The 26,678-nt window shown below is 48.1% G+C and overlaps 1 protein-coding gene across 7 annotated transcripts in view; it reads right to left on the bottom strand.

Annotated features, from left to right (window-relative positions):
* Positions 1 to 26,678, bottom strand: part of LOC134945416 (ankyrin repeat and fibronectin type-III domain-containing protein 1-like) — a 1,003,308-nt gene that overhangs the window by 302,194 nt on the left and 674,436 nt on the right. For 6 of the 7 annotated variants that reach the window (XM_063934677.1, XM_063934674.1, XM_063934676.1 and 3 more), the window contains one exon: positions 8,387 to 8,427. In XM_063934677.1, coding sequence (XP_063790747.1) covers positions 8,387 to 8,427 — 41 coding nt within the window. Of the gene's footprint in view, positions 1 to 8,386; positions 8,428 to 15,221; positions 15,493 to 26,678 lie in introns of those variants that run through there. The other variant, XM_063934679.1, reaches the window with a different exon arrangement.

The raw sequence follows: 26,678 nt of genomic DNA, 5'->3' as shown, positions 1-26,678 counted from the left end.
CAGCATCACTGTGATTTCCTGTACAACAAAGGCAGTGATGCTAAATATACTTGCAGAAGCCAGGTTGCAGGACAGCTTTCCGGAGGTGTGTAGGCACCAAGAGATTGTGTAGGTGCCCAATATGTAGATTGCAGAGTATACCATAAGATGTAGTTTCAGTAGTAACAGCTGGTTTAAATAGATAATGACAGTATTCCCCAGTTATGGAAGTGACTAGGTGCCAGCATGTTAAGGGTTGTTGTCAGGTGTACGTTCCTCAGCTCCCAAATCAGTGAAAGTGAAGGAAGTGTAAAAGCAGAACACCTGAATTAATTAGTATTTGAGAAGTAAAATCTGTCTCTGGCTTTTATTGTATAGCCATCGTCATACTTACCTGCCTTTAACTACCTCCTCCAGGGTGGCAGACGGGGGCGTAATGCCTAAAATCAGGCCACCACCCCTGCTGTGCCCCAATTTGTGGCATCAGACAGCGATGGGTGGTGCCATGCAGGCATGACTCACCACAAATAGCGCCATCAAGCCCACAGACTGTAGGGAGTACTCTCCTAAATTCTGACCCTCCCAGCAGGGGCGTCTCTAGAGAGGAGGGGACCCGTGTGCAGACTCCGTTTGTGGCCCCCCTCCTCTCCCGTAGCCGTCACGCCGCTGCTAGCGCTCTGAGCGCTGTAGACTCTTACACTGTGCCAGAGTCTCTAGTGGCCAGTGCACTAGCAGAAGGCGCGACGGCTATGGGAGAGGAGGGGGGCCACACAAGGTCAGCGATGGACTCCGGGAAGGTAAGCATAGGAGAAATGGGTGCAGTGTGGGCGGACTCAGAGGCCCATGTGCATTGCACACACTGCACCCATTATAGAAGCGTCAATGCCTCCCAGACATTCCGGGAAGGCAAGCAGGTATGGCGAGAAATCCTTGTTAGGCCCTGTACAGACCTAGCCTAATTTGCCTAATGGATGTTCTGCTATGCTAGCCACAGACTAACACCCCTTTTACACCGCCAGCATATAACACGGGTTATTGCACATGAACGTGCATAACCCGTGTTGTTGGCTGGTGTAAAATGGTCGAGTTGGACAGCGCCGAAACTGGGATTTTCATCACCCGTGGCAAGGCAATAATTTGGCGCCCCCTCCCTCCCCCCCCCAAAAAAAACAAAAAAAACAAAAAAAAACCAGCAAAACAAAGTATATGATCCACAGTGTGTCCCCATACATTGCATTATATCATAACACTTCATCAATGCACTACATTCCCCTATCCACTGCACTACATCACTATACTACATCCCCTACACACTGAACTACATCACTACACTACATGCCCCTAGGCACTGCACTACATCACTATACTACATCACTACACTACATGCCCCTATACACTGCACTACATACCTTATATGCTACACTACATCACTACACTACATCCCCTTATATGCTACACATCAGTGCACTACATGCCCCTATATACTGCAATACATTGCTACACCACATACCCTATATGGTACACTACATCACTACACTACATCCCCCTATAAGCTACACCAAATCCCCCCATCTGGGAGGCAAAGCGGAGGTTGATACTGCTAACTGGGAGCACAGTGTGCTTCTATAGCTTGTACAGTGCACTGCACGCTAGTCGCAGCACTGCATGGCAAAGAAGAGAGTTTAAGACAGTAGCTGACATAGGAGAGATCCCAGGTACCGGTGCTCACCTGCACAGTGTCGGAGCCAGCTGCGGGCAGACAGGTGGGTCAGAGACATTACCCCGGGAGCTGTCTGCTGTCTCACTGGAGCAGCACAGCACTGCCGGTAAACCCCATGCCCCCCCCCCCCCCCCTCACGCCCCCCCCCCCCCCAAAAAAAAAACCCTGCTTCTCTGTAACTCCTCTGCGCCCCCTCAAATCCTGCACCCAGGGCGCATGCCCCCTTAGGACCCTCCTCTAGTTACGGCCCTGAGTTGGAATAGTCCGGTTCGAGTGACCCGGTATTACAACTCGGGAAGTTTGCGGGGTTGAACATGTGTTCACCCCGGAAAACTGTGCAGTGTAAACAGTAGCCGGGTCGCATCGTTTACAGTCTATGTGCGGGCGGCGCTTGGAGATCATGTGATCTCCAAGCGCCGCCCCCATTGCGTCACCGGCAACTTCACCAACCCGGCAATATGCCGGGCTGGTGACTCCGGTCTGAAAGGGGGCTGACGCGGGTCGCAGCCGGGTAGCACCAGTGTCAGGCTCCCAGCTGCGATCCGCGGTATTAGGTCTAAAAGCGGTATTAGCAGCTTCACTATGTCCCACCAAATCCACTTTTCTCACACTTGCGGTTCAAAACAGATTATGAATGAAATAAAAATATAATTACTGGTAAACATTGCATAGATAAGTAGCTGGATATTAGTACTGTTTGCTTATCACAGGGAATACAGAACTTTGGGGCTGATGTATTAAGCCTGGAGAAGTGATAAAGCAGTGATAAGTATAAAGTGATAATGCACCAGCCAATGACTACGGGTTTGAAAAATGACGCTGGTGTGTTTTCACCTAACACTTATCACTGCTTTATCCCTTCTCCAGGCTGAATACATCTGCCCCATACTGAGCTCTGAACTAAGGGGGTAATTCAGACCTGATCGTTGCTGTGCGTTTTCGCACAGCGGGCGATCAGACCCGAACTGCGCATGCGTATGCACCGAATGCGCAGGCGCCCTGCATGGCTGCAAAGGGGATCGCCGGTCAGTGATGGGTTTGTGCAAAGGATCCATTCGCACGGGCGTACGCAAGGAGATTGACAGGAAGAGGGCGTTTGTGGGTGTCAACTGACCGTTTTCAGGGAGTGTTTGGAAAAACGCAGACGTGTCCAGGTGTTTGCAGGGAGGGTTCCTGACATCAAATCCGTTCATGAACAGGCTGAAGTGATCGCAGCAGCTGAGTAAGTCCTGGGCTGCACAGAGACTGCACAAAATCTGTTTGTACAGCTCTGCTACACATGCGATCACACACGTGCACAGCGAAAAACCACTCCCCTGTAGGGGGGCAACTATCTGATCGCAGGGCAGCAAAATACACTGCCTAGCAATCAGATCTGAATCATCCCCAATTCCTCTCAATAACATACTACATTTTAAGGCATGATAAGATTTGGGAATATTACTAGACCTTAAAATCCATGGGAGTCATTCCGACCCGATCGCTCGCTGCAGTTTATCGCAGCGTAGCGATCGGGTCGGAACTGCGCATGTGCCTGCGCTGCAGTGCGCCGGCGCATGCCGGACGGCCGAAGGCCTTTGTTCCCTAGCGATCGCCTCTGCTTGATTGACAGGCAGAGGCGGTCGCTGGGCGGGAGGGGGCGGCACGGCGGCGTTTGGCCGCCATTTTGGGGGGGGGCACACTGACATGCGGGGCGGACTAGCCATGTGCTGGGCGTCCCCCCGCATATCCGGGTGCCTGATCAACTCGGAATGACCCCCAATATGCACTTCCCATAAGAAAGCAGAACAGCAGAAATGTTTACATTAGGGCCTTATTCCACCTGTAACAAACCATCTGGCACTGCTAGGGCTGCCAATGCGTGTATTGATTTTGCATGTACTCCACAAATACTGGACAACTTTCTTTTTACACTGTAATCTAGATTTGACTCATTTGAGCAAGGACACACCCTTCCCAAATCTAACTGTCTCTGCACATGTTACATCTCTCCCACCTGCAGTGCACATGGTTTTACCCAGAGATGGTTGGTAATGCATGCGCTCCCCCAGTAGTGGTTGGAGAAATATGCAGATGCTAATCTCAGCCTTCCCTTTGCATACCTCCCAACTTTCCTCCAGGTGAAACAGGGACCCCTGCGCATGCACGAAAAGGAGGTATGACCTCAGCAAAAGGGGGTGTGGCTTCACAGGAATGCCACAATTGCAAGCCCCATTTTCATCACTGTCGGGGCATGCCATACCCTCAGCCCCTCTGTCAACAGGGCTGCGAGTTGCAGGGTCCTCCCAACTACGCCCCCCCCCCCCCCTCCCCATCGCGGGATCTGGACAGTTGAGAGGTAGACCTTTGTGTCGCACCATGATACGGAGTGTATGAGCGATGAGATGCCCACTTTCAGGCTCCGACGTGCAATTGCAATGAAGTTGCAACGTGGGTATACTCTAGCTCAGGCATGTCCAAACTGCGGCCCTGCAGCTGTTGAGAAACTACACATCCCAGCATGCCCTGACACAGCTTTAGCATTCTCTGACAGCAAAACTCTGTCAGGGCATGCTGGGATATGCAGTTTCACAACAGCTGGAGGGCCGCAGTTTGGACATGCCTGCTCTAGCTACTCTATTCACATCCGACTAAGCATGGCCTCTGACACAGCGGATCTACAATTGGGACTGTAGCAGCGTTCCCAGACAAACCCCTGGTGGTCCCATACCACGCCCATGAAATGTTTGGAGTTTTTTCACTCTCTTTAGATCACCTCCCAGTCTCCACCTTGAAGTGCCTAGGGATTAAAAACCCCTTCTCAAATTTTAGTGATGTCGTACACTATTATGAACATCATCACATATGCAGTTGCAAAAAAATCACTTGACGGCGCTGCATCTGTATCTGTATCAAGCCCAAGTTACTTGCTTTTTTGTTTGTTTGCTTTGCTCACACCTCAGGATCATCCCCTTAATATGCAAGAAAATTCTGTAACAAGCATTTAACCAAGGAGACACGACATACAAGAGCTTACTGGTGCTTGTGATAATTGGATCTATTTATACCCCTTCCAGACTGCCTGAGGCAGGTCGCACATGGGAGCCTGACACGGGGACATCCCAGCGCAGTGCCGTAACTAGACATTTTAGCGCTGTGTGCAAGAAACGGCATTGGCGCCCCCCCTTTATGTAAAATAGGGGCAGTGTGCGTCATAGCCACGCAAAAAATATATAGGGGCGTGGCTTCATGGGGAAGGGGTGTGGCCACAAAATAATACCAATTCATATTACGGTGCACAGTAGTCTCATTATTCACATTACGCCACACAGTAGCACCACTACACCAGGTAGAGACCCTTTTACACATTACAGCGAACAGATTCCCCTTTTTTACACATTACGGCAGACAGCATCTCCTTTTTACACATTACGGCAGCCTGCATCCCCCTTTTTACACATTACGGCAGCCAGCGTCCCCCTTTTTACACATGACGGCAGGATAGATAGATAGAGGATGAAGGGGGCTGTCAGTACATGACTACAGCAGCATCACAGTCCCCTGGGCACTGGTCTGACAGTCAGCTTGTGCGGTAATCCAGGTGAGTGCAGCGCCGGTGGTGGGTGACGGGACACAGGCAGCGCTGCCAGCGGGAGACGGGACACAGGCGGCGCCACGCACTGGACACAGGCTGCGCCGCCACCAGCGGAACACAGGCGGCACTGCCAGCGGGAGACGGGACACAGGCGGCACCGCTTGCTGGACACAGGCGGCGCCGCCAGCGGCACACAGGGGGCACCACCAGCGGGAGTCAGGACACAGGCTGCGCCGCATGCTGGACACAGGCGGTGCCGCCAGCGGCAGTGAGTGTGTGTGCAGACTGGAGTCTAGAGATTGCGGCCCTGCGGGTGTGTTGCCCGATGGTGCGCCTCAGTGCATTTGCGCTGTGGGCAATGCACCATCGGCACACACCTAGTTACGGCCCTGTCCCAGCGTGCGACACACCTCAGGCTCCCCGCCGCCGCTGACTGCAACCTGGCATATTGCAGAATTGGTGTAGTCTGTTGTGACGCAAGCGCCGCCCGTACACAGAGAGTGAACGGGAAACTGGTCGCATCGGCCCGGCTCCCGTTCACACCGCACAGTGAGCCGGGTTCAAAACGTGTTCAACCCTGCTCACGACCAGGGTTGACATACAGGGTTACTCGACCCGGTATTTCAACCCTTGCACCTTTCAGACCGCACATGAACACGGGTTATGCGTGTTCATGTGCCTATAACCCGTGTCCAGAGGTGGCGGTCTGAAAGGAGTATTATTAATATCAGCCTGTGAGCTGCACTACTTTACATTCTGCATCACAGCTCACCGCAAAATTGCCGCTGCAATGTATCCAATATACACTATCCCGTACCCTGATGTGCAAATCTGTGCAAAGCTAAAATTGCCTTTGCTAGAAACATAATGCTCCAGGGAAAGGCTTCATGCAATTTATTCTCTGCATTCTCATACTGCGCGGGTGCTGGCTGGAAAGATTACACATGCGCAGTTTGCGCACTAAACACTAATATTTTATTATCCATTAGGAACAGATTCACGTATAAGCAGTGAAGCTTTGTAGAACAAGTATATAAGGTACAACTTACATTATAGCAATATTAATGTTTAAAATCCATGAAAGTAATTTTCTATATGAAGGTTCTAGGTTTTTCTCAAGTTGGAACACCCACTGTATGGTCCATGTATTAATGGCGGGTAATCTAAACCTGCGTACACACGGTGCGAATTGACGCCGGAGGCATGAGCCTCCGATATAGGGCTTAATTCAGACCTGATCGTAGATGTGCGAAAAAACGCACATCTACGATCACAATCTTTGATATGCGGGGGGAAGCCCAGCACAGGGCAAGTCCGCTTCCCACATGCCGGATCAACCCCCCCCCCCCCCCCCCACGCACAGACATGCGAAAGCATCGCATGGCGGCTTTCACACCTGCCAAGTTGCCCTCTGCCTACGCAGCCTAGCTGCGAAGGCACATGGTTACCCGACAAACACAGAGGCATGTCCGGACCGTACCCGTCGCATCTCACTTTGTGCGCACGCGCGGTGCCTTAAGTCTGTGAACGCTGCCGCTGCAGCATCCAGGTCTGAATTAGGCCTATAGACAGTATTGGCCCTGCCTGCTCCCACTATATTTCATTGCGATGCCGATCCTGCAGGACCGCGCATCGGCATCGCAAGGTGTATACACATAGGTGGTCATTCCGAGTTGTTCGCTCTGTAATTTTCTTCGCATCGCAGCGATTTTCCGCTAATTGCGCATGCGCAATGTTCGCACTGCGACTGCGCCAAGTAAATTTGCTAAGAAGTTTGGTATTTTACTCACGGCATTACGAGGTTTTTTCTTCGTTCTGGTGATCGTAATGTGATTGACAGGAAGTGGGTGTTTCTGGGCGGAAACTGTTCGTTTTATGGGAGTGTGTGAAAAAACGCTACAGTTTCTGGGAAAAACGCGGGAGTGGCTGGAGAAACGGAGGAGTGTCTGGGTGAACGCTGGGTGTGTTTGTGACGTCAAACCAGGAACAAAACTGACTGAACTGATCGCAGTGGCAGAGTAAGTCCCGAGCTACTCAGAAACTGCAAAGAAATTTCTATTCGCAATTTTGAGAACCTTTCGTTTGCAATTTTGCTAAGCTAAGATACACTCCCAGTAGGCGGCGGCTTAGCGTGTGCAATGCTGCTAAAAGCAGCTTGCGAGCGAACAACTCGGAATGAGGGCCATGGTGCGATATGCACCATATTTACTTCCAATATGGAAGTCCATATCCGAGGTAAAATCGCACCGTGCGTATGCACCTTAAGGGCAAGAGTGATACCAGCAGAGACGGTGCAAGATAAGGTAAGTTTTCTCTGCTGTCTGGCCTCTGCAGGTTGTCAGTTTTGTCATCACAATTACTCAGAGGTCGCAGTCCACACACTAGGATAAGGGGACACCACAGAGAACAAACTTAAAGTGACGTGACCACAGGAGAAATTACTACATTCTCTGCTACGGCTGGACAGACCATCTGACAATTCTAGCAAATGACATGGCCTCCCAGCGCTCTACTTGTCATGCATGCCACAAGGCCACACCCCCATGACTCACGGAACCCTGTGCTGCATGGCCACGCCCCTGTGACAAGTGGCCACGCACCCTTTTTGCAAGTGAGCACAGGAAAAAAATGCCAGGGTCGAATTTTAGCCCCAGTCTGTCCCTGCTTTCTGCAATATCCTGTTGGTAAATTGCCCGAAGCCATAATACCTCTTTTTCTACTAGTAACCTGAAAAAGAGGTTATCACTGCTTGTTAAATAGACCTTTGCATCACACATAGCTCATTGCCATAGGCCAGTACAGGTGGAGTTACAGGTGCGCAGAATCCACCTCCAGGCCAGACTTAAAATATAAAGACAACTGTTTCCTGCCAGTTCCAGCCTTGCACAAGCACATATTCGCTTTGCACAGCAGTTCCTGGAACGGGTTGCATCAATAATGTCTGCTAAATAATGTTTCGGTTAAAGGCACAATTAGAACCCCCCCCCCCCCCCCCCCTTTCCCCTCCTGTAAATCTTGTGCACTTGCCCATACTTGCGGTATGAACTCCCATTAAGGACTGAATAGGTTGTGGTAACGCAGATAAACACAACAGGACAAGGAAAACTTCTTACCTTGGTGTTTGAAATTCTTTCCGGTCCACTGACCCCAGACTCTGTAAGACAAGAAAGATCCTTTTAGATATGGTTTATGGGGAGGATGAGGAGGAAATTCCACATACATTCCTAACTTGAGAAAGGATTAACTTAATGGTTCCCAACACTATTAGAGGGAATCTATACCCTATTTTATCCCCCCTCCGCTGACCCCAACATACCATGAATTAGGCATTACACGGAGGCCTTTTATTGATCCCAAAGGGAAATCTGACTGAATTCATTGATATGAAAGCACATGAAGCTGGACTGTCTAACTATAATAATAATAATAATAATAATAATAATAATAATATTATTATTATTATTATTATTAATAATGTGTAAAGCTTACAGTGGTGTGATCAGTACATAAAATGCATTACAAAATTGCTTAATTTTAACAATCACAAACTTGGAGACAAAATAGGAATCAGGGCCTGACTCCAAAGAGCTAGCAATTTAAAAGACAAAGGGATGAAAATAAGAGGTAAAAGAACAAAGTGGATGTTTTAAATGGGGAAAAGTAGAGGAAATGTTCTGAAAGGAATGTCCTGCAGACTCCAGAATTTCAGGTGTCTCTCCCGGACACCAGGAAAAATGGACAAGTCTCCCGAAGGCTGTCTGTTGTCGATTCAGATGACTTGATGACGCAATTTGCATTAAAATGCTTCATCGTAGCCTGGGCCATGGTGATGGGGGGGGGGGGGGGGTTGGGCCACAATGACGGGGGAAGGGCCAGAATAATGGGGGGGCAGGGCGATGATGATGGGCGGCAGGGCCACAACAAAGGGGGCAGGACCACAATAATTGGAGTCATAGCCATAATTACAAAATTGCGACATGTCCATGTACATTCCACTTAGCTGCACCATGCATCCTGCCTTCCCATGCACTGCTGGCAGTCAAAAAATCGGCAATTATGACTATGAGGCTGATAGAGAGCAAAATATGCAGAACCTACTACTTAAAAAAAAAATGAAAAAGAAAAAACCCAAAAGGGCCAGCGAAAATAGTGCATATCCACAGATATGCAGATCCATATACGTCTCAAGAAGCATACTGTACGTCTCCACATCAACCCTGTTGCCAGTGCATATTCTGGTCTGCATAAGCTGTTACTGAACTTTGCCTGCGGAGAACAACAGGACACTGCCCCATTCCCACCCTCCTTTAGGGATGGACCGAAGTTTCCGCCACTTTGGAAATGATCTTGCCATTCGATACCTGGATTGTGATGGTTGCTAATCATCGCAAGACTCATTCCGATGCCCATCCGATGGGTGCACTACGTAAACGCAGGTGCGGACACACAGAAGTGATGTTGACTGCACAGCAGCAGTAAGCATGCGCAAGTCCCTGCAGCCAACTGTGCATGCGTACAACAGAAGCACTGATGGTTAAACCATCGATGGTTGATTTGCAATGACATCACCACCATTTACCATCTCTACTCCCATTCTGATTCTCTTGCTTTAAGTATTGATGAGTGCAAATTGCGCGTGGTTCTGCAATTACGCATCTACATGCGTTCACTGTCTGAGCAAAATCACTAGGCACTCCCCACTAGATTGTTAGCTCTTCAGAGCAGGGCCCTCTTTCCTCTTGTTATCTAAGCCCTCGTCTCGACACATTTCACTCGCAGCTCTACCCTACTCAACGACCATCTTTGTCCTGCTAGTAAAGGCTCATCTCTATCTATGGCCATCAGCCTAGTAGTACGATGATCACTCCATCAATACTTACATCTTAGCTGTATTATGTCTTGAGAACGTGTGGTGCTCTGTTACCTGTACTCTATTTCTGTTATTTATTTACTGTAATGCTGTTTTGTCTCCCTGTACTGTCCTTTGTACGGCGCTGCGAAACACATGTGGCGCCTTATAAATAAAATGTAATAATAATAATAATAATAAATAGGTGTAAGCCCCTTTATGTCATTAACCCGTATTGTAATAGAACAATCATACCCCTATCACACCAAAGTCTTGGGTCTGACCCGAATTTTGGAACACAGTTCCAAACTGGGGTTCAGACCCAGAATAGACCCCTTTCGCACCACGGCACCGACCTGATTTACTTCCAGATCGGCGCTGTTCACCCTGCACATGGGTGCAATGGAACTGTTCTGCTGGTGCTTGTAGATGACATCATCTCCAAGCGCCAGGGATCTGGCGCATCTCCAAGCGCCAGGGGTCACTGGACCCTTTTTATTTTTCATTAAACCCTTTCACACTGAGCTGCGACCCGGGTTAACCCGACAATAATCTGGGTTGAAGCGGTGGTGTGAAAGGGGTATAATTATTGACTGGTTGTAATGACTCGTTGCTTTGTGCAAGTCTGTCACTATTCATAAGCAAACCCTACTGAGGTGGATGTCTATTGTATAAAAGGACATTTCAAACACGTTAAATACCAAACAGTTGCAAGTAATTCAATAAAACAGGATGATTACCATTTTTATTGTCTCTCTTGGCTATTAATAGCGTCAGTGTTAGAATGCTGTCCATTTCCCACCATGTTAGGTTAGCCAATGGCTACAGACAGCAATTATTTCCTATTAATGATGCAGGCTAATGGTCAGACCAACAGGAAGACAAACAAATACAGACCAGTAATCCCAAAAATTCCATTGAAAGAACAATTAAAAGAACTGTTCAGCATTTCCCTGAGACTAATAACAGGTAGGACAGGTCAGTATTGTGCTAGCGGTATGCGCTGTGATTGACGTTTAGACGAGCGCTGTTTGAGGGAAGAAATTCTCTGTTTAATATTTGATAGGCAGACCCTACACACGCAGAGCTATGACTCCTGTCTGCGAAAGGTCAGGCTGGACAAGAGTGTGCTAGACAAAGCTATGGGGTGTTATTAGTCTCCCTGGGGAAGGTACGCTGCCTTTGAGGTATTCCAGCCCTGCAGGCGTCATTATACACCTGTGGAGCGACAGGAAATTCTGCAGATTACTAGTCATTGTCAGACAAAGGAGAACTAATTGGGCATTAGTTACCACTTCATTATCAAGCACTTCTTCTCACCTCCAGCTACAGCACAAAGCAATCAGTGTGTGCATTACTGAGCTGTACTACAACAGCTTCCATACCAGGAAGCATGCGGATGAGGAGTTAACCTTTGACTCTGCTGGAAACTTAGGCGGAGGGGGGGGGGGGGGGGGGGGGGGTGTTGCTTTCCTGGCTTTACATTATTCAGACATTGTTTCTTTAAGAAGCCCAACAGCTGAAATGTACATATTTCTGGAATTTTGCTTTATAAGGATTCTCAGAGACTGGGCAGACAGAATTGGCATCTCTAAGTATAGGCTGACCATATTATCCCTTGAACTTGGGAGACTTATGAATTACACAGGTTCTGTGGCTGGCTGACTACAAGCCTGCATTTCACCTGGTTTCAAGCAGCCACAGAACCTGTGTAATTCATGAGTGTCCCAGGTTTAAGGGATAATATGGTCAGCCTAGCTAAGATCTACTTCCACCCAATTTGCCTTCATGAGTACACACGAAGTCATCACACCTCCCAATTGTCCCAATTCCCTTATAGCGTAGACTGAAAAAAGGCCGGGCTTACTTTAAAATAGGCGGGGCGTACTACAAAGGTGGGTGCCTTGGTGCGGATCAGGGCGAGCATGACACGCCGGTTCTGCAGCTCATATACAGTTTCAGATACACGCACAATTTAACATGTAAAACAGAAAGAAGTGACAAATATCTTCATAGTCCCATTTTCTTCAATATCTATGAACTGCCCAGTAACACTTCCCTTTATATCAGGGTTCCCCAAACTCAGTCTTCAGGGCACCCTAACAGTACAGGCATTAAGGATATCCCTGCTTGTGCACATATTGTATAATCAAATTGATTGAGGTACTAAATTAAGTCGCCTGTGCTTAAGCAGAGATAACCTTAAATCCATGGACTTTGCGACCCGCCAGAGTATGTTTCACAATATATGCCCTTACTGACATCACTAATGTGACTGTATGAGTACACTGCATACTGACGTTGGCATTTCATGTAGCGTCTATGTGCGACTCAATCTTGGTTAATAGGCAAGGAGAGGACCGATATGAATGACCCACACCATGCCTGCACCACCTATGGTTTTGATTAATCTGTGACTTTGCAACAAAAGTACTAATCTAGTATACAAAGTACACTATGGGGCTGATTCAGATGTGGTTGGAGGAGCTATCACCGCGGGATCCGGTCTGAAGATCGACACTGTCTAGGTCAACAATGTTTAGGTCGACCACTATAGGTCGACAGTCACTAGGTCGACAGGGTCTGAATGTCGACAAGCTTTCTAGGTCGACATGTGCTAGGTCCACAGGTCAAAAGATCAACATGAGTTTTTCACATTTTTTTATTTTTTTTTGGAACTTTTTCATACTTAAACGATCCACGTGGACTACGATTGGAATGGTAATCTGTGCTGAGCGAAGCGGTAGCGGAGCGAGACACCTTGCCCGAAGCATGGCGAGCAAAGCGAGCCATGCGAGGGGACACGGTGCACTAATTGTGCCTCCCGGTCACTGTACGGAGAAAACGACACCAAAAAAACATGAAAAACTCATGTCGACCTTTAGACCTGTCGACCTAGCACATGTCGACCTAGAAACCCTGTCAACCTAGTGACTGTCGACCTATAATGGTCGACCTAAACATTGTCAACCTAGACACTGTCGATTTGATGATCCACACCCATCACCGCTGTGTACTTAGAGGGGGTATTCAGAGGTGGACGGGTGGACATGTATCGGTCATATGTGCAGACTTTCATTATGCGGTCACATCAAAGAAGGATGGGATTGCACAGTGATTGATATGCTGCAGGTGGAGACACGGCGTTGGGGGGAGGAGTGGTGCAGGAAATGCAGGCGTGTCATGGACTTTTTCGGGTGACATTGCCTGCGTTTCCTGCAATGGGAAACATGGTGGCGGTGCGTCTGTATACACAGTCTGGCTGTGAATACAGGGGTCGACCTCTATTTGCCGGTTTTTGCAGTGTGATTGAATTACGATCGCATCGCTGGACGGCGCCACACATGCTGGGTGGTCTTGCCCTGTGCTGGGCGGCCGTCAGCATGCGATTTTACCAATAGCAGTATTTGCTGCTACTGACTCTGAATGTCCCCCGGAAGCTGCAGCGATAGCACTAATATGGTAATGCAGCAGGAGGTGTCACGCCACCTGCTGCATTACTCATTTGAACTGCATCCTGGGATGCAGCATCGGATCATCTGCAACACATCGGACGGCCGTGTGACTCATGTGGTCGTGCAAGCTGGCAGCCTCAACACCAACAAAGAGGCCAGGAAATCTCCATCCTCAGAAGGAGATCCTGGCCTCGTCCCTCCCCCATAATGGAGGTGACACGCCTCCTTTTTGAGAAACGGAGGCCATCACTGCCCCCACACAGCTTCAGATTGTCAATCACTGACAGTCTGATGCCATAGTGCGACCGACGTCACAGACCCTTACCGCACTGAACGATCCTGGCGCACTTGTAAATGACTGAACACCGGTACTTAGCGGAATGTAGCTTGAGGCGGGGTCGTGATTACACCAATCACCAGCACCCAGGACCTCCCCCTCTGAGATCTTCTACAGTAGAGGCTCAATCAGTAGGCAAGTATGTACGGATGTCCCCTCAGTCATCTGTATTCACGGCTTATGATTAAGCCAACAGTAGTTCAAGATAATAATGAAACGTTTATGGTGTTTTAGGTTGGACATTGCGAAGTAGCTTCACCTTTTGCACAGTGCATCTCTCCTGATGTACTGAATAACAGAAATGGCAGCAGCAACCGTTTTACTATGTTCTACCAATATACTTTGAGGGAGATGTATCAAGCAGTGTAAGGGGTTCAGAAGTTGCCCTTACAAACCAATTAGCACCTACCTATCATTTTACAGAATGCACTTGATAAATACAACCAAAGTTGATTGGTTGGTTGGTAGGTATGGGCAACAACTCCCCTGGTCCACTACTCCACTCAACATTCCTTGATACATCTTCCCCTTAGTGGTAACGTATACAGCCCATTTCATCCCACAGCACACGTAGCGTCGCAGGGGTAAGATTACCTATAGAGGTCAGACATTACTTGCTTCTGGCAAAACACAGCTAACATCACAAAGACACTGAACTACTGTATACGTCTCCCTACTCCTTCTTCTCACTCAGAATAACATTACACCACCTGATGCTGTATAAAATACATTATCATGACTATTTCAAACATAAAATACTGGTACTGGAAATTGTAACACGCCTGGTAAATTATGGATATTGGAAGTCACTTTGAAAATCTGCAACCTGTATACTATGCATTGGAGTAACACATGCAACGTGGAACCCTGACATCATAACACCTACTGTAAGTCTCTTATGGGAATCTTCCCAACATTTTGCAGTATTGTTATTGCTATATAATAATAATAATAATAATAATAATAATAATAATCCAGTATGCTGCCCAGATAAACATTATACGTGTGGGGGGCTGGGAATTGAAATGCAGCACATACTCCTTACAGGCTAACGCATGATGGATGGATGGATGGATGGATGGATGGATGGATGGATGGATGGATGGATGGATGGATGGATGGATGGATAGATGGATGGATAGATGGATGGATGGATGGATGGATGGATGGATGGATGGATGGATGGATGGATGGGAATGAATGGGATAGTTTGTGCATCAGTAGATGGATGGATATAGAATTGGGACTGATGGAGGAGAGCCGCCACTGAGGAGGTCCAGGGAAAGAAAATGAAATGTGATGCAAACCTTAAATGAAGACTCAGGATTTATGCAGTGCAGTACTCCTCCTCTTCCTCTTTTTAACCTTCCTTCCTTCCTCCGTCGGTTTTGCCCCCAAAATTTAGTCAGTACCCTCTGTGTCCCAGTTGCCCCCCTGCACTTCAGCACCACTTCTTCCCTCTCTCCTTTGCCAAGGAGTGCAGCCCAGAGGAATGTGGGATCTTGCAGGCAGCTCCTATGGAGAAACCAGTGAGAGTTGGGGAGAGCTGGGTGCATGCTTTCCTCACGCTGCCTGTTGTACATTTACAATCTGGTTGCTTGGCAATGAGCTAAAGGCAAAATCCCCAACAGAAGGGAAAGCACAGGGCCGAATGCTAATCAATGCAAAGAAAAGTTTACTTTCACCTCCTCCCTCTTTCTTCAGACTCATCACACAACTTCCTGCCATGTCCTACAAGTACAGCAAGAATCTACAGAGCATTACCATGCAGGATCCTAGGCTGGGAGAGGTCACCCATGTTTGGTATTTCTCTGCCATGTTATCGCATTAGCCTGTTTTAGTTTGCTTTCATAGTCCTTGCCCTAAGGCAGCCCGAAGATGACTGCCACCAAAACACCATTGTATCCTCTTCAGATATCCTCAGGCCTTTTCCTATTTGTAGCAAAATAAAAATACCAAAGTGACACGGAGGGTACTCTCCAGTAATGGTGTACTGACGTGTGTACTTTCATTAAACACATACATATAAAAAAACATAGTGACATTTTTATTAGACAGATTTTAAAGGAAATCCTCTGAAAATGGTCATTTTCAGGGGGAACCCACATAATGAATGTATCATCAGTATGTATGACGGGGAATCTACAGCAGATATAGGAGATATCTGCTGCTGTTTTCCCGTTTCTGATCAAAAGCAGCTCCAATAGGTATCCTTGTTGGCGGCTTTATTGCGACATTTACCAAGCCGAATACTTCTCTGGTAATGGCCACTCGCACATGCTCTGTCATTAGGCTGCTGGGGGTCGCGCATGCTCTGTCAGTAAGCTGCTGGAGGTCGCGCCTGCTCTGTCAGTAGGTTGCTTGGGGTCCCACATGCTCTGTCAGTAAGCTGCTGGGGGTCCCACATGCTCTGTCAGTAAGCTGCTGGGGGTCCCACATGCTCTGTCAGTAAGCTGCTGGGGGTCCCACATGCTCTGTCAGTAAGCTGCTGGGGGTCCCACATGCTCTGTCAGTAAGCTGCTGGGGGTCCCACATACTCTGTCAGTAGGCTGCTGGGGGTCCCACATGCTCTGTCAGTAATCTGCTGGGGGTCACGCATGCTCTGTCAGTAAAGCTGCTGGGGGTCTCGCATGCTCTGTCAGTAGGCTGCTGGGGGTCCCGTATGCTCTGTTAATAGGCTGCTGGGGGTCCCACATGCTCTGTCAGTAGGCTGCTGGGGGTCCCGCATGCTCTGTCAGTAATCTGCTGGGGGTCACGCATGCTCTGTCAGTAAAGCTGCTGGGGGTCCCGCATGCTCTGTCAATAGGCTGCTGGGGGTCCCACATGCTCTGTCAGTAGGCTGCTGGGGGTCCCACATGCTCTGTCAGTAGGCTGCTGAGGGTCCCACATACTCTGTCAGTAGGCTGCTGGGGGTCACGCATGCTCTGTCAATAGGCTGCTGGTGGTCGCGCATGCTCAGTCAGGAAAGCTGCTGGGGGTCTCGCATGCTCTGTCAGTAGGCTGCTGGGGGTCCCGCATGCTCTGTCAGTAGGCTGCTGGGGGTCCCGCATGCTCTGTCAATAGGCTGCTGGGGGTCGCGCATGCTCAGTCAGTAAGCTGCTGGGGGTCGCGCATGCTCTGTCAGGAAAGCTGCTGGGGGTCTCGCATGCTCTGTCAGTAGACTGCTGGGGGTCACGCATGCTCTGTCAGTAGGCTGCTGGTGGTCCCGCATGCTCTGTCAGTAGACTGCTGGGGGTCACGCATGCTCTGTTAGTAGACTGCTGGGGATCACGCATGCTCTGTCAGTAGACTGCTGGGGGTCCCGCATGCTCTGTCAGTAGACTGCTGGGGGTCACGCATGCTCTGTCAGTAGACTGCTGGGGGTCACGCATGCTCTGTCAGGAGGCTGCTGGGGGTCGCGCATGCTCTGTCAGTAGACTGCTGAGGGTCACGCATGCTCTGTCAGTAGGCTGCTGGGGGTCCCGCATGCTCTGTCAGTAGACTGCTGGGGGTCACGCATGCTCTGTCAGTAGACTGCTGGGGGTCACGCATGCTCTGTCAGTAGGCTGCTAAGGTTCCCGCATGCTCTGTCAGGAGGCTGCTGGGGGTCCCGCCTGCTCTGACAGGAGGCTGCTGGGGGTCCGGCCTACTCTGCCAGGAGGCTGCTGGGGGTCCCACATGCTCTGTCAGTACGCTGCTGGGGGTCCGGCCTACTCTGCCAGGAGGCTGCTGGGGTCCCGCAGCAAAAAGTGAAGTTATTGCATCAGTGGTCACTTTACACTTTGCAGGGACGGCTCCTATTGAAGCCGCTGTCCTAGATGTGTTTCTAATAGATCTTGGTGGAATATAGGGCCGGATTCAGAGATGTACGCAATGGCTATGCTGTATGCAGTGAGGTGAGTATATGCCACTGTGTATGCACCAAAGCCACACAGCGCACATGCAGAGATTGATTAGTGATAACATATGCACAGAAGATTTATTTATAAAGTGAGTGACAGGTAAACAGCATTTGGGGGAGGAAACGGGGGAAGGGGGGGTATGAAACACTCAAGCACCAAGCACTATTCAACATTACACTGAATTGAATTGCCCCCTATGTTCCATACGTCTAAGGTGGACAGATCTTAATATAACCTACAGTACACCTTCCCCCAGCCAGTGACTCAAATCATGACCACACTAGCAGTAGTGGTTACAATGCGTTGAGTACGGGATACTGGCGGTCAGGATCCCAGCACTCAGCAGACTGACGCTGGGATCCCGGACGCCAGTATGCCGGCAGGGGGGGTTAGCAAAATGAAGCCCCTTGCAGGCTCGCTGCATTTGCCACATTGCAGGTTCTATTCCCACTCTATGGATGTCATGTACACCCACAAGTGGGAATACCCCTCGGCACCCTGACGGCATTCTGGCGACCGGGATCCTGGCGTCAGTATGCTGACCGCCGGGATCCCGACCACCAGTTTTGTGACTACATCCCGTTACAATGCTCAGCATAGCTCAGGACATGGATTGTGGTATAGTGCCGACAGGCGGAAAAGAATCATTCAGCTCAAAGGGGCTGGTGCTACTGCTGCATCTAATGGCTTACTGTGATCACTGGTCATGTATATGTCTGATGTATTACACACGCCGCACGCTGGGGGTAATTACAAGTTGATCGCAGCAGGAAATTTTTTATAAGTTGGGCAAAACCATGTGCACTGCAGGGGGGGGGGGGGGGGGGGGAGGGCAGATATAACATGTGCAGAGAGAGATAGATTTGGGTGTGGTGAGTTCAATCTGCAATCTAAATTGCAGTGTAAAAATAAAGCAGTCAGTATTTACCCTGCACAGAAACAAAATAACCCACCCAAATCTAACTCTCTCTGCACATGTTATATCTGCCCCCCCCCCCCCCTCCCCTGCAGTGCACATGGTTTTGCCCAACTGCTAACAAATTTCCTGCTGCGATCAACTTGGAATTACCCCCTTTGTATGAGGTAGATTACTACTAATGATACCCTCTTCATGAACTGGCCATACTGGCTATAAAATCAAGCTTTTGGAAACCCTCCTCCATAAATCCCGTGTTTGCCCCTGTGAACGGGATGTAGCATTAGGATGACATTTATAATGTCTACATTTATCATATCTTCTGACATTCCCTCCATTATCCTAGGTGATTTCAACATCCCTATCGATAACCCCACAAAATCGCCTGCCTCTAAACTCCTTAACCTTACATCTTCACTTGGTCTCTCCCAGTGGACCTCCTCACCCTCCCATGTGAATGGAGCTCACTGGATCTGGTTGTGATATTTCTGATTTCTCCAACTCCCCTTTTCCCCTCTCTGATCACCACCTACTCTCTTTCAACTTATCTATCTCCACTTCCCCATTTCTCCCTCCTAAGGCTACCATCACTAAGCGTAACATTGAGGCTATTGATACCTCATCCCTACCCTCCCTGTTCGACTCACTTCTCTCTCCTATTCTCTCTCTCATGACCTGAACAAGCCACATCCCTATACAATGCATCTCTTACTTCTGCTCTTGACTGTCGCTCCACCTACCTCTATTCACCCTCACAGATCAACACTTCATCCCTGCACACCAAATGCACCAGATATCTTCAAAAATGCTCACGTACTGCTGAGCGACAGTGGAGGAAATCACGCTCTAAGGCAGACTTCCTCCATTTCAAATTTATGCTCTCATTCTTCCATGCTGCCTTTTCCCTCGCTAAACAATCATACTTCAAAATTCTCATCTCTACCCAGTGTTCCAACCCCCTGGTGCCTCTTTGCCACTGTCAACTCCCTTCTCTGCCCACCACCACCTCCTCTCCCATTCTCATTGTCTGCTCTTGACTTTGCCACTTATTTTACATCCAAGATTGGCTCTATGGGGTATATTTACTAAGCTCCAGATTTTGACCGATTTGGTGTTTTTTCATCAAAGTGTCATCTGGGGAATTTACTAAACTCAAATCTCGGCAGTGATGAGGGCATTCGTATTTTTTTTTAAGTCAAAGAATAAAAAATACGAATGAATACACCATCGGTCAAATACGGCTGTTATTTGATACAACTCGGTAATTTACTAAAAATTCTATTTCACAAACACTGCCGGCAATAGCCAAACACTGCCGTGAAAAAATACAAATCGCAAAAAAAAGCAGTTTTAAAATATACCTGCTTTTTTTTACCGTGTTCTGATAGGCATGCACGGATCCGTGAGATCCGTGCATGTTTATCAGTGGGAAGGGGTGTGAAAGGGTTAAATTTAAGAGAAAAAAAAATGCGTGGGGTCCCCCCTCCTAAGCAAAACCAGCCTCGGGCTCTTTGAGACGGTCCTGGTTGAAAAAATATGGGGGAAAAATGACAGGGGTTCCCCCATATTTGATCAACCAGCACCGGGCTCTGCGCCTGGTCCTGGTGCAAAAAATACAGGGGACAAAAAGCGTAGGGGTCCCCCGTATTTTTTGTACCAGCACCGGGCTCCACTAGTCAGAGAGATAATGCGACACACGGGGTACACTTTTATATAGGTCCCTGCGGCCCTGGCCGGGGTACCCTGGAGTGGGGACCCCAGCATGTGGTGGACAAATGGGCCCGCTGGTACCTGTAGTACTACTACAAAAAAAATACCCCCCAAAAAAACAGGACATGCACACCGTGACAGTAAAACTTTATTACATACATGCACACCTACATACACACATACTTACCTATGTTCACACGAGGCTCGGTCCACTTCTCCATGTAGACTCCACGGGGTACCTGTGAAAAAAATTATACTCACATAATCCAGTGTAGCAAGTGTCCTCTTTATAATCCACGTACTTGGCAAAAAAACAAACCGGAAACCCGAACCACACACTGAAAGGGGTCCCATGTTTACACATGGGACCCCTTTCCCCGACTGCCAGGACCCCCCCCTGACTCCTGTCAAAGAGGGTGCCTTCTGACACTTTGCGGTCAGTGGTTGAGGTTCCCACCATTGGATACAATGGAGCGCCTATGCGCTACATTGTATCTTCAGTGCGCAACCTCACTGACAGTACAGGAGCACAGAGCCAATCAGGAGAGTGCCACGACGTGGCGCTCCCTGATTGGCAGAAGGAACCCTCTTTGACAGGAGTCAGGGGGGTCCTGGCAGTCGGGGAAAGGGGTCCCATGTGTAAACATGGGACCCCTTTCAGTGCGTGGTTCGGGTTTCCGGTTTGTTTTTTTGCCAAGTACGTGGATTATAAAGAGGAAACTTGCTACACTGGATTATGTGAGTAGAATTTTTTTCACAGGTACCCCGTGGAGTCTACATGGAGAAGTGGACCGAGCCTCGTGTGAACATAGGTAAGTATGTGTGTACAGTATGTAGGTGTGCATGTATGTAATAAAGTTTTACTGTCACGGTGTGTGTGTCCTGTTTTTTGTGGGGTATTTTTTTTGTAGTAGTACTACAGGTACCAGCGGGCCCGTTTGTCCACCGCATGCTGGTACTTGTGGTTCTCCAAGTACCAGCTTGCGGGGGAGGCTTGCTGGGACTTTTAGTACTGCTACAAAAAACAATATTCTTATTTTTTCACAAGGCTATCAGCCCCCATCCGCCGCCATTGGATGGGGGGGACAGCCTTGGGCTTCACCCCTGGCCCTTGGGTGGCTGGAGGCAAGTCAGATGCTTGGCTGCATTGGGAGAGGAATCAGCAGCAGAAAGAAAGAAAGAAGTAATAATGCCACTGTATAGGTCATTGGTACGGCCTCATCTAGAATACTGTGTTCAATTCTGGAGGCCATATCTTCAGAAAGATATTAATACATTAGAGACTGTACAAAGGAGGGCAACTAAAATGGTGCATGGCCTACATCACAAAACATACCCAGAAAGACTAAGAAATCTCAATATGTATAGTTTGGAGCAGAGAAGGGAAAGGGGGGACATGATAGAAACTTTCAAATATATAAACAGTTTTAACAAAGTCCAGGAGGGAAACATTCTCCAAATGAAGAGAAGCAATAGGACACGAGGACATGCACTAAGACTGGAAGGGGGGGAGGTTCAGGGGAAATGTGAGGAAAAATTACTTCACAGAAAGGGCAGTGGACAAGTGGAATAGCCTCCCATCAGAGGTGGTAGAGGATAAGACAGTAGAGCAATTTAAGCATGTATGGGATACACATAAGGATATCCTTACAAAGAAATAAGGATCAAATAAGTTTTGAGATAAAAAATATGGTAAAAAAAAAGGGGCAGACAAGATGGGCCAAGTGGTTCTTATCTGCCGACAAATTCTCTGTTTCTATGTTTCTAAGTGGAATGTAAGTGTCTATCAGGGAGAGATGAGAACATCACCTATTCGGGAATTAATATATCCTGTTTCCAATTGAATCGAATCATCTAAATACTATACCCTAAGAACCGATCATCTGTTTCTTTTCCAGCGCCGGTTTTCAGTGTATTTTCTTTTTGTTGTACATCATTTTGTAAGCTTGTGGGTGTGCTTTTTATGCTGATTACCTGCCGCTAAAGGGGAAATAGAAAGCACTAGGCTGTCTCCAATTTCTGTTTAAAACTGATGTAGTTATGTTTAGTTACGCTGTACTTGTCCTATATTGTCTTCAACTGTAAGTGGATTATGTGCATATGTACTCTGTAATTGGGCGCTGCGGAACCATTGTGGCGCCATATAAATAAAGGATAATAATAATAATAATAACAACAGCACAATACCCACAGTTATGACGGTGTCATTGTTAAAATGTCAACAGGCAATGTGTCAACATTCTCAGTATGTAGACATGTGAAATGTCGACATTGCCAGAATATGGACATTAGGGTTTGGCTGTGGGTGTGTTAGGGTTAGGCTGTGGATGGGTGGGTTACGCATGTGGATGGGTGGGTTAAGCTGTCGGTGGGAGGGTTGGGGTCAGGCTGCGGATGGGAGGGTTATGGTTAGGTTGTGGAGGGATGTTAGGCTGCGGGTGGGAGGATTAGGTAGTGGGAGAGTTAGTGTTACGCTGCTGGTGGGAGGGTTAGGCTGCAGGGTGGAGGGTTCGGTCGGAAGGTTAGGGTTAGTCTACAGGAGGGTAAGCTGTGGGGGTTGCTGGAGGGGGCGGGGGTTGGAGTTAGGCACTAGAGGGAGGGTTAAGGTTAGGGACAGGGGAAGAATACTCACTGAAAGGATCAGAGGTCTGACCTGGAAGCCATGCTGGATCCACTGCAGCCATCAGGAGCAGGTAAGTCACCACTGGGCAACCAGGGATGATATATCAATGACATTCTAGCATGTCAACATATCATCAGTGTCTATATAACTAATGTCAACATTATGGCATTCTCATGTCAGCATGATTGTTGTGCTATACCCAATGCCGAGCGCCTGTGTTATTCACACATCACCTTCATAACGTTTCCCAATTATGGATTTAACTTACTTCTTCGAACTGATGGCCAGGGCCATAGAGAGCTATTCCGGGCCACGGTATGACCTAATACCAGAGGTGCTTAAGTTATTTTTATTTAAATAACTTGTCTTAAGTAAGTGACTGTTTAAGTGTCTTGAAATGTTGCTGACCTGCACTGGGGCTCACAGCGGCCCTCAGCCGGGGTCAGATCAGCGGGATCGCTATCCCTGGCAGAGAGGCTGCTGCTGACTGACAGGTAAGAAGGTGGTGGTGGTGGTAGGGGGCTCGCAAACCCTGGTAACTCCAAGAAGCCAGGGTAATTAGTCCTCGCTCCCCCCATCGCAGTGTCACTGCTGATGGCCAGTTCAATCATAAGCAGAGAGGGTCATGGCTGGGACAGCAAACCTTCAGCTAATTCTCGGAGGCTTCAAGAGTTACTTGAATAAATATTGACATAATAATTAAAAGGACGAGATATTTTCAACTGATTTCTGCCACGCCGGCTGCGAGCAGCCGGTGTATTATTTAAAGACTCAGCAATGCGACTGCAATAACCCTGTTCCAGGTGGCAATGCACACGTGCAGGTCCCGTCCTGCATGTGCACTAGCAGACAATGTGATCTGATGGCTGCGCACGCATCTTCCTGACTGACAGGCAGAGGCATTTTCGGGGGGGGGGGGGCAAAGGTAACAATGCGGGGGTGTGGCACAAGCAAAACGGGGGCTGGTTGGTGACACCTGCATATGCCGCCTAGCTGCGGCGGCATGGGGTCTTCCACAGTTGCTGAAACCGCAATAAAAACTGTGGTCGCAGACGCTGACAGGCCATTTAGCATGCTGGGCAGCCTTACCCTGCAATTGGCAGCCCCCAGCATGCGATAATAAAGATTGCAGATTCTGCTTTTTAGCAGTATCTGCAATCCTTACTGAATAACCCCCAACCTATAAAATGCTGATTACAGCTATACGTATAACTGCTAAAACTCAGAACCTACAATTTGCTAAGAATTCCCCTGTATTTTGTCTCATATTACCTTACCAATTTGGATCCATTTGTGTTAAAATAGTTTCCCATTACATTGGATGGTACAGATGCTTGTGAAAGAACTGCGTTTTGTTACATAGGATGTGTTAAGCACAGCCTGTGTAAGTCTTTTCCATAGCTTGCTCTGAGATATAAGGCCACGTCATCGTGAGCTGAGATTATTGATACACTATTCTGAATTTGTGGTGATATGATTTTTATTTATCAGCCTTTATTTAATTCAGTCGTTTATGGCTAAACTTACCATGTTGCGCAAAACTGCAAAAACAGAGTGCAAAGAAAGACATTGGGGGAATGAAGATGGTGGAACAACACTGTCAATCATATATAAAACCTACTGTATGTGTGGGAGTGAAATAATGATTTATTGCATAATAGAAGTAGTGAAATATGGATGTGGTTCGGGTTAGCTGGCGGCAACTTCTTTACTGGGAAAAAAAAGTATTTTCCTGACCTGATGCTAAATGGCGTTTTTCCTCTTAATTCATTGAGATCAGTTTTTATATAGCAATAGGCAAAACCAAAGGCCTGACGCAGAGATGAACGAACAGGTGTGATATGATATCCCAGCTCTGCGGCATCCTGATGGAGACAATCCCAACATTGGCTAGGTAAGTATACTTACCCTCCCCCAAGACCCCTTAACCCTAATCCTCCCTCCCCACTGCCTAACCCTAACCCTCACCAGTGGTGCCTAAACCGAACCCCCCCTCCCCGCAGCCTAAACCTAACCCTCCCTCCCCACAGCCTAAACCTAACCCTAACCCCTCTCCCTGCAGCCTAACCCTAACTCTCCCTTCCCCGCAGCCTAACTCTAGCCCCTCCCGGGGGTGCCTAAACCTAACCTCCCCTGCTCGCAGGCTAACGCTGACAGTCCATGCATACTAACGATCAGGATGCTGGGTCGGAATTCCATCCGGCGTAGGAGTTTGGCGTTGGCATTATGGCCTCATGTCAGGATTCTGACTGCTGGCACCCCGACCACCGGCATCCTGACCGCATCTCGAACGAACGCCTGTTTGCAGAGCGTATCTTGTGAGTTTTTGCTCCGAAGTGGCATAATTAGGCTGTAACCAGGACCAAATTAACAATTGGGTGGATGGAGCAAGAGCTCAAGGCCTTAAAGATAGGCCCACTTGTCATAGCAGCATGATGATGACTGGCACACAGTCGGCCATGAACCATACTGTAGGTATTACAGTTGTTTTTAGAGTTCTCTCACAAAATTAAGCAGACTGTGGGGCTGATAGTATAGGGATGTACACGCCCACATGGTACTGGCCACACCCACACAGCACTGGTCACACCTCCTCAGCTTCTCAATATAGGCCCTTCAACATTTTCATCCCCAGGTCTACTTGTATGCACAATTGCACACGCCCTCATTTAACTTTGCCTATGCGATAACACCCCACTACAAGCCAGTTCTGCCTCTTTGATCGTAGCTAAAACTAAAGTGTGTATGAAACTTGTGGAGCATGCACACATATAATACTGTCCAGACTGGCCTTACTTGCTGGGGAGCAGCAATGAATCAGAAGATTTCTCATGGTAACCACACCCTGATTAATTCTAGAGATACTCATCCCTAGTGATACTTTCATCAACACTTTTCCTATCAGCTGGAAGAAGTTTGAATTAATAGCATTAAAAAGTTTTGGAAAGTTGGACAGAGGCAGTTTCTCTCCTCTGCTACAGTATGTACACGGAGATGTTCCTTAACATATTGCACAGGTCTTATCTGTCCCCACATAGGAGGTTCCTCATTGGGCTCTCAACAATTCATGCCTGTATCATATGCGGTTTGCCCCAGACTGCATTAGAGCCCAGGATTTCTACTAGCTGTGCTTGGGTCCATGGGATTTATTATTATTTATTTATTAACAGTTTCTTATATAGCGCAGCATATTCCGTTTCACTTTACAATTAGAACAACAGTAATAGAACAAAACTGGGTTTAAAACAGACAGACATAGAGGCAGGATGGCCCTGCTCGCAAGCTTACAATCTATAGGGAAATAGGTATTGATACACAAGGATAGATGCTACCCATTGCATAATGGTCCACCAGATTGCTAGGTTCTAAATGGGTTGTATGATATGATCACCCAGCAATGTTGGCCAAGGGTCAGGAGGGTGTGAGAGTAAAGAAAGACAAGATATGTGAGGTTATGTGTGGACTGTACAGAGAGGATGTAATTAGATAGGGGAGCACTGAAGGTTATGTGGGTGGGTCTGGAATTTGATAGGCTTGTCTGAAGAGGTGAATTTTCAGGGAACGTTTAAAGGCTTGGAGACTAGAGGTGAGTCTTATTGTGCATGGGAGGGCATTCCACAGAGTGGGTGAAGCC

The sequence above is a fragment of the Pseudophryne corroboree genome, chromosome 7, assembly GCF_028390025.1.
Source record: "Pseudophryne corroboree isolate aPseCor3 chromosome 7, aPseCor3.hap2, whole genome shotgun sequence".
Classification (NCBI taxonomy): domain Eukaryota; kingdom Metazoa; phylum Chordata; class Amphibia; order Anura; family Myobatrachidae; genus Pseudophryne; species Pseudophryne corroboree.
The sequence above is the reverse complement of the archived record's forward strand: the minus strand, read 5'-3'. Positions and strand labels throughout refer to the sequence as shown.